General features: G+C 48.2%; 1 protein-coding gene across 1 annotated transcript in view; it reads left to right on the forward strand.

The window, feature by feature from the left end:
* Positions 1-14,803, forward strand: part of LOC144168154 (arylsulfatase B-like) — a 192,754-nt gene that overhangs the window by 147,251 nt on the left and 30,700 nt on the right. Inside the window, exons 6-7 of the mRNA XM_077697199.1 lie at positions 7,031-7,156; positions 14,069-14,192. Coding sequence (XP_077553325.1) covers positions 7,031-7,156; positions 14,069-14,192 — 250 coding nt within the window. The remainder of the gene's footprint in view (positions 1-7,030; positions 7,157-14,068; positions 14,193-14,803) is intronic.

A 14,803-nucleotide genomic window follows, 5' to 3' on the forward strand; every position in this document is an offset into this window, starting at 1 on the left:
TCCATTCCCCCGCGTGTTTGCCAGGTATAATTGGAATCGCGGTCCGGCGGGGCGCAGATTGATTTCACTAACGGCTCTCTGCGTGGTCGAAGTGGCTAGCGCAAAGTGCTATGGATGGTTCTTGTCGACTCTCAAGTGTTTGTTACTTCGATATCTGGCATGCATTTTCGTTTTCTTCATGGCACTGTCTGCAATTCAATGGTTATCCTCGATGTTGTAAATAACAGCGCGATTACCACTTAACGCATGTTCTCGTGTTAGCGGAGAGTTTCTTAAGATGAAGAGAAACCACTTGCAGAGACGGCGACAAGTGACGCGAACATTGTATTTTAATGCGTACAACAAATATATAATGTAGGGACAAGCGAAGAATCATTCACTTCTGCCAATGCCCACTTCCGTTGTCGCTCGTCGGTGGAACTCGCTTGTGGGCGGCTTCTGGCCGGCAAAAATCAAGCGATGGCGACGGCCCCGGAGGCCTATGTACAATAATTTTTCGCTTGTCTCTGCCGCCCACAATTCGCGGTGCTGTACCCTTTGAGTAACGAAGTTAGCAAGGCTTGTCGCTGTCGCTGCATTTGATTACCCCTTGAAGAATGCACTGCCTCAAACAGGCGCAATCAGATAACAACCGTAATGGCTCGAAAAGCCAGGATTTATTTGCAATTTCAAGCATTGCAACTTCACACTTGTACAAAGAGTTTGGTCACCCAGTGGTGTGCACGCCTAGAATGAAAGGTGGCTACCCTTACACTAGTGCGCCTACTAGCCCATTAGCACAATGCTTAGCGCTAGTGCTTGAAGATTTAATTGCGGTGGTAGGCTTCGCCTCTATTTTTATTTAGATCCGCTTGGGCAAAACTTATAAGTACAACTCGAAGGAATCATTCATTCAGTTCCCCGTAGCCTTCCAATACGGCGCGCCTCATCGCCTGCGTTTCGTTGGCACGCTAAACACCACAATCAATCAATCAATCCTTCAGCTCTAACTATTGCATCTGCTTCGCCTACCAACGTGCGTATTAGATGATAATTCAATATTAGGATTAAGCAAGAACACAGATGCAGAGAATCAAAATAATTTGTTTCCCGTTAAATGTTACCAAGAACATTTATAGCATTTAGTCTGTAGTGTGTTATAAATTATAAATATATACGAAATGACCCGCTGTATCTGGCGACGCGGCTCAAATGGGAGACGCCTGTTTTTTTGTTGTTTTTTTTGGCGCCAAAATTGATATTCCAGTTCAAGCACTCTAAAAGTCTCTAATACAAAGTAACATTACTTAATAGGAGCACTTTTGGCATCACTCTTTGAAAAAAAAACGCCATTTGCGTGGACACAAAGCCGTTCCAGCCACGCCCCGTCGATGTTACAAACTACATACTACGGCGGCATGCATAGAGACATGGAGCGCTTTCGGAGAATCGCGTTGACGCTAATGCCAGATTATACGTTGTGTAAGCTAGTGAGAACCTCATTGCAGCGCATTATCATTCAGCGAGTGTACACAGTACAATACACGCGAGTACTCGTATAAAATCGGGCACATCACAGTAACACATTCTTCCATTTGCAGCGTCGGGTGCGCCGCACTGGTCGTGTTAGCACCCATTGTCTTTATTCTGGCCTTGGTAGATATTCTTAAAGGGGTCCTGAAATGCCTTCCGCCGATGCATGGATGTACATGTAACCAAATAAAGCAATGTATTAGCAATCGCCTCCTGCAAGAATTTTGTTAAAGCGATGAGTATTAGCTGAGAAATCGTAAATCAAAAACCGCGAATTATCGTCGCGCCGTATTTCCTCCTCCTTTCAACTGTTTCTTCGCTGTTGGCCTCCCCTCCCATGATGCTCCGCTCCTCAGCGGTGACGTACTTCCGCTATTGCGCTCCCACAGACTGCCGTCTGCTACGAGCCAGCTCTTTCAGCGTTTTCATCTCTGTAGACACCATGGACACAGGCTGGAAAAGCGAACGAATGACCTGGCCGCATGTGTGCGGCCTGGCCTTGCCCTTTCGCGGTGTACGTAGGTGCAGGGCTGCAGTTGGTATCGGCGGCGAACTCGCAGCCGCGTGGGGTGAATCGTGCGCTCGTTCCCTTTGGTGCACCGCGCACTGTTTATCCAAAAAGCGCGGTCTCAGATGTGGCCCCGCTGGTGCCGGGTGTTATTTTGCGGTGGTTGTAATTCCTACTACCGGCGGCATGTGAAAAAAGACATTTTCAACCGACACAGAACCCGTGCACAAAACGCGCCGGATCGGATCGCTTTATCAGCGGCGATGAACGTGAAGGCGAAGAGCAGACCAACGCTGCACTCGATCAGCGAGAACCCGTGTTCTGACAAGCTGCACCCATGTGTTGCATTCAACACTGACGGGAAAGCGTTTGTTTGCACTTGTTTGGATAGTCGTAAAATGTCCAAACACTCCGGCACTCCGCTAGCAGATCAGCCGGTGAGACATTTCGGAAAACATTTGACAGATGGCGCCGTATGCATTAGTGTGTCGCTACGCGAAACTGATGAGACGCTCTACTAAAACTCCCATCGCGGTGTCACGTAGCGGGACGCAAAAATTTAGCGTTTAGCGTATGCAAAGGCCACAAACGCTGTACTAAAACTCTATTAGCAGCAAAATAGCGTGCGTATGTGAAACCGCTTGCGTTTACAAAGCTGCACGCCGAGCGCGTACGTTTCAAACCTAGTGACATCGTTTAAATACACTGGCAAGCACAGTGTAACGTAGTCAGATATCAACCGTATGCTCAGGCGACAAGCAAGAGCTTGTTTTATGTGGGGCGGAGATTGCGCATAAAGGCCCGTTCGCACTTGCGACGAAAGAGAGTGAGAGCGGCAGGAATTCCGTCGCTTTGTCGCGCGACGATCGTTTTTGTCGAATGGTCGGGACAAATTTTGGTTGCGCGACAGAATTCCCGTCGCTTTCGCTCGCTTTCGTCGCAAGCGGGAATGGAAAGTTCTGCCGCTGCCGTCTGCTACGCAGCTCGGAGGTAACCGCGCGATCTGCTCGGGCCGGATGAACGCGCACACTCCCGTACGGCAGCGCCCCAAGCGGCAGACGGCCGCGTACATCGCTCCCGGCGCCCGCCTGGAGCCCGCCCTCGGCACACTAGCCAGTATATTTCAGGCACTATAATGGAGGAAAGATTTTTTGCTTCCGATGAACCTAGTTCTTTGCCCCTGTGTTTTTAAATACGTGAAGTGCTTAGCACGTCGTCCTCACGCAGCTCTGTATCGTCGTAGCATCGCTGATTGTCCGAACGAAGCTTGCAGCTAAGCCAATGCAGCGACCGAAGCTGTGTGTGTGTGTGTGCATCGCCTCCTGTGTGTTGTGGACGCGTTCGTTTCGCGATGAAATGCGACATTGTACTTCTGCGGGTGGATAGTGCTTCCCATGGTCTGGATTATCTTTCTCGAACGACGTACCACTCAACCTCGCATGGGGTATGTGCAGTGTGCCTGGCTAAAAGCCTTCTCGCTTGCGCGCCAGAGTTGTGACTTGCTGCTCGTCCCCGCAAACCGGGTGTGAGGTGAGTGCCGAATTTACGACGGGCAGGAGGAGGCAACTCATCGTCTGTCAATCGCGGTTCAGACTTGCAACGCACGTTGTGACGTTGCGTTCGTTCGAAACGCATCTCTGGATTGTTTTGAAGTTGAATAAAATGTACGCGTCAAACCCGGGCATTCGGCTCAGGGCGTTCTCTGCGATTGCACCAAAGAAGTGCCACGGGACTTTCTTTATGGTACGTACTCACGTAAGATAAACTCCACGTCGTGTTATGGCCGTGTTGCATTCAATACAAACGGTTAAGCGTTTGTTTACACTTGTTTCGTTTGTCGTAAAATGTCAAAGCACTCCGGCACTCCGCTGGCAGATCAGCCGGCGAGCCGACGCTGAGCAGACGACTCATCTCTTTGCCGGAAGTACGTGAAAAAGCCGCCCAATAGCAGGATGTCTAGCTCATGACGAACATCTGGGAATCGATGATGTAGACATGTGAAGATGGCGGCGTCCAAAAACACGAAGGAAAGGGTGATAAAAAAGCGACAAACTTTGCAACAAAAGTGTGAGCTTTCCGCTGCGCGTAAAAGAGTAATACTTGGCACAGGTGACGTTGGCGACCCAATCTAGCGATTGCGCTAGTTCATTTAGTGTGCTCAAAATGCCTTTCAGGGCCCCTTTAAAGGACTGCGAAAAGTTCCCACGTTCACTATATAATGTAGCCTGACGCCATCGCCATCGGGATCGCCATCCAGATGACAGGGGACAGAGATGCAGGGATCGAAAAGGCGCGACAAACCGGTGCCAACATTGGGCCTCCTCGATTTACCAGCCCTGGACGGTCCGAGGGCAGTCCTCGGACTGCCCTCGGACCGGAAGCCTAATAGGAAAACATGGGAAAAATGAGCGCCGGATCGCGTGTCGGGCAGTCCGCGGACGATCCGGGACTAATAATCGAAGGGGTCTATTGTAACAAAGCAAGCACAGTCTTACATGCTCACCGAACGCGTCCGAACGTTTCGTCTTACCACACAAAAGATGCGTCTACGCAACGTCAAATATCTTTGTCGGCCAGTAGTTAACCAGTCCCTGAAATTCATACACTGAAGGTCCTATGGCAGCTTAAACATCTGAGTCCAACCAACGAACAATTTGCCGCTCAGTAACTAATTATTTTATCGTAACCATTGCTCTCCTCAAAAGAACTGCCAAGCTCTTGAACGGGTTGTGGGGGAGTTAGATATTGCGCATTTCTCATGCTTTAATCATCAGCAATATAACGCCCTAAGTTTGTTCCAGTGGTACTGAATTACAGAACGTCAATAGACTCGTTAGTATATCGTACAATACGGCACTGCAGAAACAGCTGTACTCCTGCGCTAGGACATTACGCCCCTTAGGGATCTATAGTAAGGCCGAGGACCTCATGGGGGAGCACTTTCTCAGGACAAATTGCATGCAATTTGAGCAACTTTACCCGGCCTCAATATTCTCTACCAACACGGAATTCATGTCATTTCTATGCCAGTTCAGAAATGACCCTACCCCACGCTATTCCCCTCAAGTAGTCGTCCACCCTCTACCGCCCATAATGCACCCAGTGGGTCATGCTGGTCGCATAACGTAAAAAGCCCATTACCTGCTACAATGCCTGCAATAAGACCAGACATCTTATACGCGAACGCGGCTGAACAGCGTCACACGGATGAGTGTGCGGCTGCCATTTTAACTGGCCGAATGGCCACCTGATGTGTTATCTCATAGTCCGCACTACTTGCCCTGCCATGGCAGTTAAGGTGGCAATCGCACTCGCTCTGTCACGAAGCCCAACGCCACGACTGTAATATCTGATATGACGACGGCCTGGTCTCATCTCACCACTGGTACTCAAAATTATCACTCAAAATCTCCCATGTTTTCCGGTAGAAGTCACATGGACATTGGCTCATCCGGGTTGCGGGATGAGGGAGGCGGCCAATGACTAAGCTTGAGGATTCACAACCCGAGCGGGGGACGGCCTACTGCCTCACCCCATACCGATCCCTTCGAGACCATTAAATTACATACCGTGACGTACTACGCATTTTGGCCTTTCCCGCCGTAAATACTACAGAACCATGCCAGGATAGCGGATAGCAAGCGCACACCCGGCGCCTTCTTCAGTTTCACTCCTTAACTCGCAGGGTGTGACCATTACAATCACCCCTACGATTAACCCTCACCGTATTTCCCCGGACGATGCGAGCGCGCCACACTTCTCCGCTCTGTATTTGATGTGATTTGATTCTTGCGGATTTTGTATTATATTATAATATCTCAATTTATATTGAACCGTTCTTCCAATATTTTGCTTTTATTCACTCGTGACGAGCAATGGAATGGTGCTCTGGGCAGTTCCGACACGGGGGTCGAGGCCAGCTAGTGGAAGGACTTGTCTTCGTACCCGCCGAAGATTCTCACAGAGAAGTTGCGCAACACCGAGCTCTGTTTTTCCCGCTGTACGTCATGCGTCATGCAGTGGTAGGAGCCGGTTCTCATAACTGCCAGTGGCCTCTATCGGTGGCAATGGGAAGCGCCTCACCGGCAGTTTCCAGACCCACATATATAGGGTGCAGTGGTCTCTTAGGGGCTAGAGTTACTCCAGGTAGCTCCTGCAGGGCGCTAAGAGTTGCGCGACCCTCTTCCACGTGCCAGCGTGATGACGTCACTCCGGTTATCTATGCCATGTAGAGAAGCCCCCGCTACTGCTGCAGCGCAGCAACCGACGCGGGCGGCACCGCGCCCCGCCTGGGAGCAGCAGCAGCAGCAGCGTTAGCGACTTTGCAGGAATCCAGCTTAACCGCATGGTAGCCGCAAAGGCGCCACTGCCCGTTGCGCCCCAAACGCGTGTCGGCCGCCGTCCGAAGCCAGGTCGCGTGGCTCCTACACGCGCGACGGCGGCTTTCCCGCAGCAATCTGGATAACGAGAGAGCGGATGGCCGCGCAACTCGTAGCTCCCTGTGGGAGCTATTTAGAGGGGCTCTAAAGGGGCAGGTTCCTGTCTCGCCCGCTGGAAAAGGAAGGTAGCCTCCCTGTACAAACATTTAGCTGCCGATTCCCTAGCGAAAAGCGGAAAATTAGGGCGGCGATGACGCCCCTGTAAGGTCCAGCTGACACGAGATAACCACGCCTAGTTTGTTTCAGCAGATTTTCCACTGGGAGGTACTTTGCTTACTTTGCTTTTCTCTCTCTCTCTCTCTCTCTCTCTCTGTCTACCGTTAGTAATATATGAAAGTCGATCACCCGAAGCTCCATCCTATATCTTACAGATTAAGAGGTATTAAAAGAGAATGTAATTATCCGTAGAGGCTAAAACTCGATTTGAACCAATTTGCTTCCCGCGCTTACCTTAACAAATCTAGAACTTCTTGTGCTGCTCTTTCGGCTTATATGCAAGGCATAATCGGGCTTTGAGAATAGTGAATTTTTGCGGCCCGCTGTTTTTCGTTTCACCGCGCTGTACTTTCAGGGCGACCACTTGGGACTAGACTTCTGGCTTGGTACGGAGCCCCTTAGGAACCAGAGTCAACGCTACTCAACATCCTTGTTCACCGAGCGAGCAACAACCATAATAAAGGCTCGGAGCAAAGAGAAGGTAACAGAAATGTCCAAATGCGGAAGAACAAACTGCCACAGCAGCAGCCACGGGTGATTGGAAAATTGCAAAAATCACGGCGGGCAATTTGTACTGTACCATATCAGATAACAGTAACAAACCATCCAAGGTAATGAAAACGTTACCAATAGTTCGTACAATGTTTTCTGGCCTATCGCGTAGTTCTTAGGGAGGTTTCTCCCTTTCCTGCCATTTGCAATATGTTCATTATGATTTGCACTCTGCAGGCGACTGTAAAAAAATACCCAAGTTATTGTATTGGTCTACGTCATGTTTATGAAGGTAGTACGTTGGGGTTGCATAAGCTTGTTTAGGTTGAGAGCAATTATTTGATACTTGAGTATCATGTAACAACCATGTAACAACTTGTAACAACTTGTATACCAGGTAACAACACCACAGCGACATGACTGGTGAAGAGAGGCCATGTAGGAAAAGCGGCAAAGTATGCGACAGGTAATCTCAAGGTGCAAGTTAAGCCCATATAAACACAGAGCCGATAGCAATGATTAAAGAAATGGCACACTCCTACTGTGCATTCTACTGGCGCTCTTACTATATTGAACAGCACACATGCGTGCCCGTTTTTGTCGCTTGTGAGGGTAATTTCAAAAACACTCGGCGAACAGGTGATCCTGTATATAGTATAAATCAAAAGATAGTCCCGGGAATATTTTCAACTTTCTGAAAAATACACAACCGCTCTACTTTATTCAGCTTGCAGTCGTGATGACAGTTGCTTGATAGTTGTGTGTACGTTTCTTTTTTGGAGCGTATGCATGTACCTGCACATGCTTATTTGCAGATGGCGTGCACATTTCCAAGAACCTGCAGGTATGATCTAGTCTTCTCCATTTCTTGTAGCGTGCCAAAAAGCTAGCCAGCCATGACACGGAACCGTGGATTAGTTGAGAAAACGGCGGCAATAAAGTGTACACATCAGAGAACAAAAGGAATAACTTGCTTTGAAAATAAAGATGGCTAGAAAAGTCATTTGAAAGGTTGCTCGCTTACATGCATGCCTCCATGTAGGTGTCAAACTGTTTACTGGTAATCAGTAAAGTTTTATACACAGATCCTAAATCGAGTTGTTTTCACCAGAAGTAAAAAGATACTGGCCGGGTATCTGCTCTTTTCGCCGCCCTTGCTTTCGAAATACCAGTCTCCTGCTGCCTCGCACCTGGTCCTTTCCCCCCTGCTGTTTATTGTAGCCCACGTAGGCCTCCCTCCGCTCCTGGATGCCATACTAGGCATACGCCATGGAATATGTGCGGATGACATCACCATATGGGCCACTCATGGGTCACTGGGGGAAATGGAGACCAACTTACAACACGCAGCCGACATTGTCTGTGAATACGCACGACGATGTTGCCTAGCGTGTGCGCCGAAAAAAATCTGAGCTGCTTATCGTGTCACCACGTAAAAACTCCCTGCCGGGTCACCAACCATCTCCGTAGAAGTGGATGGCCACCCTGTTGTTCCAACTCAGCAGGTGAGAATCTTAGGCATGCTTCTACATACGGATCGCTCCGATACCAAACTCCTGGACCGACTTAAGCACACCACGGTGCAAGTCTTCCATATGATCCGCAGGGTCAGCACAAGAACGAGAGGTATGCGAGAGGCAGATGTGCTAAGGCTAGTCGAAGCCTTTGTCATCTCTAATATTACTTACGCCATCCCCTACGCTGTGCTCTCAAAGGCTGAAAAGATCAAGGTAGAGACTATCATACGCAAGGCATACAAGCTGGCGTTGGGACTACCTGTCAGCACCTCGACACAGAAACTACTACACTTGGGAGTTTGTAATACCTTGGATGAACTCCTCGAAGCTCATCCCATGAAAAAATTATTACGTCTGAGGTCCACCTCCACCGGCAGAACAATTCTGAACCAGCTATGCCTGCGCTGACCGATTCAACACCCACAGACCAATGCGACTCAGCTTCCGCATTAGATTCGCCAATTTATTGATGTGGCCCCACTACTCCGGAACATGCATCCAACACACCACCAGGATCGCAGAGATGCCAGAGCGAAAGCAATCTTCAAACGGTGCGGCCGAAACTCCACCACAGTGTAAACGGACGCAGCATCCTATCCCGGGAGGAGAGCTATGACCGCTGTTGTGACTACAGCTCAAGCCCTCCTCACAAGTGCATCAATTCCTACCACCCACGCACTACAGGCAGAAGTGGCCATAGCCCTAGCAATTCCTCAAACCCCTGCGGAGATCATCATTGCGAACTGCCAACAATCATGCAGAACATTCTCTAGCGGCTTCTTCCCACCCTGCGCCACACAAATTCTACAGCAGCATACTCCACAACACCGTGTAAGGATTATTTGGGCTCACGCCCATGCCGACGTCCCCGGCAACGAAGCTGCCCACCAGGATGCCCGAGGTTTGACACACCGGGCTAGTCAGGAGATCGGCGAGCAGCTGCGTCTCTGTCCCCTTTTTACATACACAGAAATCACGCAGCACTACCGCCTGCAGCGAACAATGCACCCTCCGCCACACGAAAACCTCTCAAAAGAGCAAGAACACACCTTCGATGCATCCAAACCAACACCTTTCTCCACCAAACTAGAGCCCACATTCTGGCCCCCACCCTCTACTCCTCGGAATGCCGCTTCTGTGAGGCTCCGGGCACGCTTTACCACATTGTGTGGGGCTGCGAGAAGAACCCCAACCTTCCCCCCCTGCCCTTCCCGTCCCCTGAGCACTCGGAGAGAGCACTGTCCAGCTCGTACCCTGATGACCAGCTTTGGCTGGTGAAGAGGGCTCAAGAAGCCGGATGGTCTCAAGCGGTCCTAGAATGAGGACTCTTCCCCAAGGCGAACTGCTTTATAGGGATGTTTATTCCTCCTCGTACTCCTCTCTTGCTTCCCTCGCATCGAATGTCATGTATATATTTGAGAGTTCATTTTAGATTCAAAGCATCTCTTAGTCGACCCTCCGTCGTCCGTCGGCGTCCGGCGTCCGCAACTCTCCTACTCGTCCCCCTCTCCACGCCATCTGTGATAACGCCTCTCTCCTCCTCGCCGCTCGGCTCGCCTCGTGCCGGCTCAGGAAGACACCGGCAGCACTGTCACTCCAGGAGCCCTAACCAGCTGTGATAACGCCGCTGTCCTCAACACCGCTCGGCTCATCTAGTGCCGGTTCAGGAAGAAACCGGCGAGACTGCGGCTGCATGAGCCATTTCATGGTCGGCTGTGTGCCTCCCTTGTTGTTGCGCCGTCCACACCCCTCTGCGCATGCGCATCTCTCCTCCATTCTCCTCTCCTCCAGCTGTATAAAAGCAGGTGCGCGCGCTGCGCAGCGTTCACTCTGCTTCAAGACACCACCTGCGCCTGTTCTGCTCCGGTTGGCACCTACACGGAAACCCCATGCTCTGCATCGCCACATAGTTCCCTTCGGGGTGACGGTATAATTTTGGATGCGGAGCGTCTTATGCTCGGGGGTATGTAACACGGCGTCGGCGGTGGTGCGGCGTCCGCACACCACTGTTTCTTGGCCAATCCCCCACGTGGGTACGTGCTATAGAAGAGGGAACAACAACAACCACTACAACTCCGGTTGTGCTTGCGCTTGACTCCGTGATTCCTCAGATGAAGTAGAATGGAAGCAACGCCCCCTCAGGGAGTGTGCTGTCGCAATTAAGTGAGAGCATTGGCGCAAACACTAAGAGCAATTACACCCAACTACAATCCACGGAACGTGTATCGATCTCGTCTTTACCAACTGCAACGGCCACGACTACATACAAAGGCTGCTACGAGATCCACTGAATGTGCACTTCAGCGACCATAAGGCCGTCATACTCAAAGTAACAAGACGTGCAACCTCCTAAATATAGACCTTTAGATACCACTTCAATCTCGTCTCACTCGCGTGTATACGCATACAATAAGGAAAATTACACCCATCTCCCCGAAGGGAACCATGAGTAGGATATATGAGCATTACGGGGTTCACTACATTTCCACCAAATTTGGCTAACAGACATAATGAAAACGCAAACGGAACCCCCATGACGCTCCGCATCCTACACATGGTTCCCTTCGGGGAGATGGGTTTAATTTTTTTGTTTACTTTTTACACTGTGCGTGGCGTGTTTTTGAAATCTTTTGCGCGGGTGGGGAGAGTCGCATTGGCAAACAAATTTTGAACGTTGCGGCAACATCAACTTTCTAGTGATGTTTTCGTAGGTCCTAACGTTTCTTATGTACCCTGAATAGAGAGCCATACTGACGTTGACCAAGAAAACTGATCGATTTATGTACTGATCAATAGATCTACTGATCTATTTATGTCAGATAAAACTGATCTACTCACCATTACCCCTCAGGTAAATTATTGGCTAATATTAGTACAGAGTGAAGTTCTATATGCTTCAGAATTCACGTCTGGCGTCTATACATGGCAACCTGCAGAGTGTGAGTTTACAGAAAGTGGCTGTAAATTATGTGGCAATGAAACCACCCCAAAAAGACTAAACAACAATTTGCTGCTGAGATCACCTTCCATACGCGACATTTCACCCAAAATGTAAATAATTCCAAATAAATTTTTCGGCACATAGAATTTCAGTCTGCTGAGAGTACATAGTAATTTACGTAGGAAGTACGCTAACAGAAAACAGCTGTTACTCGTGTTTAGTCGAAACCACCTGAAAACGACTTATATAAAAATTACCCGAGGGGCAGCCCTGAAGGGCAGCCCCAAGTTTCATTACTATTGGTGGTTTCGTTGGTCAGAGTAAAGGTGGAAATATTGTGAACTTCCCGTCTGCTCTCAATTTACGATATTCTATGGTACGAAACAGGACAGATTCACGCTTGTGCACTAGACTAAAACGCGGGTGGTGGTATGCTCGATGGCACATAAAAAACCTGTTAATTGTGTGCACTCTTTGCACTGCACTGTGCTTGGCCGGTCAACCTCCTGGGCAGAGTGCAATGGCCTTAAATTGATTGTACGTCAGACAAGCAGGGGTGTGTCCGGTCAAGTATTGTCTTTAATAGACAGTAGCGGGCATTAAAACTTTCGGTGAAAAACAACAAATTTGTTTGCAAAATATTTTTCAACCAAATTAGCAATGGAGGGTATGAAAAGCAAGAACGAATTGTTTCCCGCATGGTCAGGTCCTAACTATTCATACCATATGCGGGAGGCACAGTTTAGTGACAGATGTTCAGACTTCCAACCAACCGAAGAGCGCCTGTTTCACTAATGCGTATTGCTCGCTCGTTGAGTTGGTTCGTTCCCATGGAAAACCAGCGGAATGTACGTTTATGGCTTTATTTCAGTAAAGTAATAGTGCTGTATCCTGGCTGCAAGACTACATATTTCATACTAAGTTACCCTTTCAAACGTATATCACTCATGATATACTCAGCCCATCACCGTAGAAAAAATACTGACCCTTCCAATAGACTACCCGTCCCGCCAGCTTAAAACAAGGCAATGAAAATAACCTCAAGGCGCCTTCAAAAACAACTCTTTAGGAAACGTTTTGAGGTTCCCCGTTATACAAGCCAGCTTCGGCTGTTTATAAAAATATCAGGTTGAAATTGTACATGCAAAAATGAGAACCTATTTATCTCTTGTTCACAAGACAGAACGGTGCGGTTGGACGTACGATGTTATCGTGCGATTACCATGATATCTCTGAGCGACGGTCAAAACGCTAGCTCAACATACATCTTGCTCACCAGCAGAAAACGCATTTGTTAGATCAGCCATTCAAGTGCAGCCCATATCCCTAGCTTGGCTTGTTTTCAACCATTACCTTATGTGTTATTTAAGCTTTTATACTTCCGTTACGGTTGACGCTGACGAAGAACGCTCGGTAAGATGCGTGCGCTACAAAGAGAGCACCAAGCCTGGCCGCGGCGCCGAGGATATTCGCATGAACATACGTTGGGAGGGGTCAACAGCTGTCACAGCCGATTCCCAAGCAGCTAGGAGATAATGTTTTATCGGACGGAGTTGTAATAAAAAAACGCAGCGTGGTACTAATGCACTGGTCATGCATAGCCAGAAGTGGACCCTAGGGATATTTTGATAAAACATTTTTGCCACCCTACTCCGGAGACAGAACGCGAGAGTCGGCGAACAAAAGCGGAATAAAAACTCTGCATTTTGAACACGAAAATTACCAATAAATATTTATATCAGGCTAATATGTGGAAGGGAACAACTATAGTTACAACAGAGGCAGAAAAATAGAATAAATTTTAAAACAGGCACAATTATCTTCAATAATTATAAAGCTATAACGAATCTAGAATCTCGCTACTGCACATACGTTTTCTTAGACAGAAAGTGTATATCATGAGCTTACACCTGTGGCAGCTCGCATGAGCAGTGTTGTTGACAAAACAGAAGTCATGCAGGTACAGAACGCTGGGTTCCTTGCACCTGCACTTGGCGCTTGCGGATGAAGCGGGTAGTGATGGTAGCACCTATAGTTGCGTACTAGTACGCCTGTAATTAAATATGCTAGATTAATTTCGTTGAATCGACAAGAAAATTTAAAAGGCTAAGAAAAATACAACATAATTACTTCATACAGATTCCCACTGTCCACGCACACGCACAGACACACGCATGCATGCACGCTCCGAACGCCCGCCTACACTTAGCCCGGCACACACAGACATGATCGTGAAATATCACAGCAAATGGTACGGAGCTTGGTTTAGACTATTTAAATAAAAGAACGCCCGTGCTGTACTGGACGTAAAGTATGCACAGCGCTCTGCACTGAAGCGCGGCTGCCATGTTATTCTGAGTTTTTTTAGAGATTGGATGTTCGTGAATGCATATTTTCGACAGTAACATTGCTGTGTTTGTTCATTGTGATTTTTTATTTCCAGCCACTGTTTCTCTTCCTTAGCCATCAGGCAGTTCATTCAGGTATCGAAGTACCTTTTGCCGCTCCTACGGAAAATATAAAAAAATTCCCGTACATACGTGAAGAAAACCGCACAATATTTGCCGGTAAGTAGGTTGAAATATCGCCGTCTTCACACACGCGGGGCTTGAAAAAGTTTAATCAAACCATTGTTCGTGAGTTTTTATTCGAAGCGAAACTTTTGTGAACTTTTTGCGTTTGCTGTTTAGCACAGACATCATATAATGACGCATTTTCAATTATCCGGTGCTAGTAACATTTTTTTAATCGCCGTCATTTGCACATCCTACACTTGATGACCGTGTGATAAGCTAAACTACCTACTCTTTCACCTGCACAAGTCGTGGTTACGTGCGGAAGAATCTTGGTTCTTTTTGATACCATTCAAACATTGTTCGTTCAGTCACTCTAATGTTATATTTGTACAACGAACTCGCACTGGAGATAAAAAGTAAAAACTCCAAAAAATGATTTTTTTTTTGTAATGCCGCGGGAACAACGTGTGCAGGACATGCCATGTGGTACGCAATTTCGCAGAATTACTCGATACAATTGTTTGCGTATTTAGGCAAACTACACTTTATTAGCGCGAATACCACAAAATGTCTTTCAGGGATAGTATCATCATCATCATAATCTTCTTCAGACAATCTACGCCGTCAGCCTATCATCAGCCTATCTGCGCCTATCCACGCCG

Source organism: Haemaphysalis longicornis, unplaced genomic scaffold, assembly GCF_048455015.1.
Source record: "Haemaphysalis longicornis isolate Haplotype H1 unplaced genomic scaffold, Haemaphysalis longicornis Haplotype H1 scaffold_2, whole genome shotgun sequence".
Taxonomy (NCBI): Eukaryota; Metazoa; Arthropoda; class Arachnida; order Ixodida; family Ixodidae; genus Haemaphysalis; species Haemaphysalis longicornis.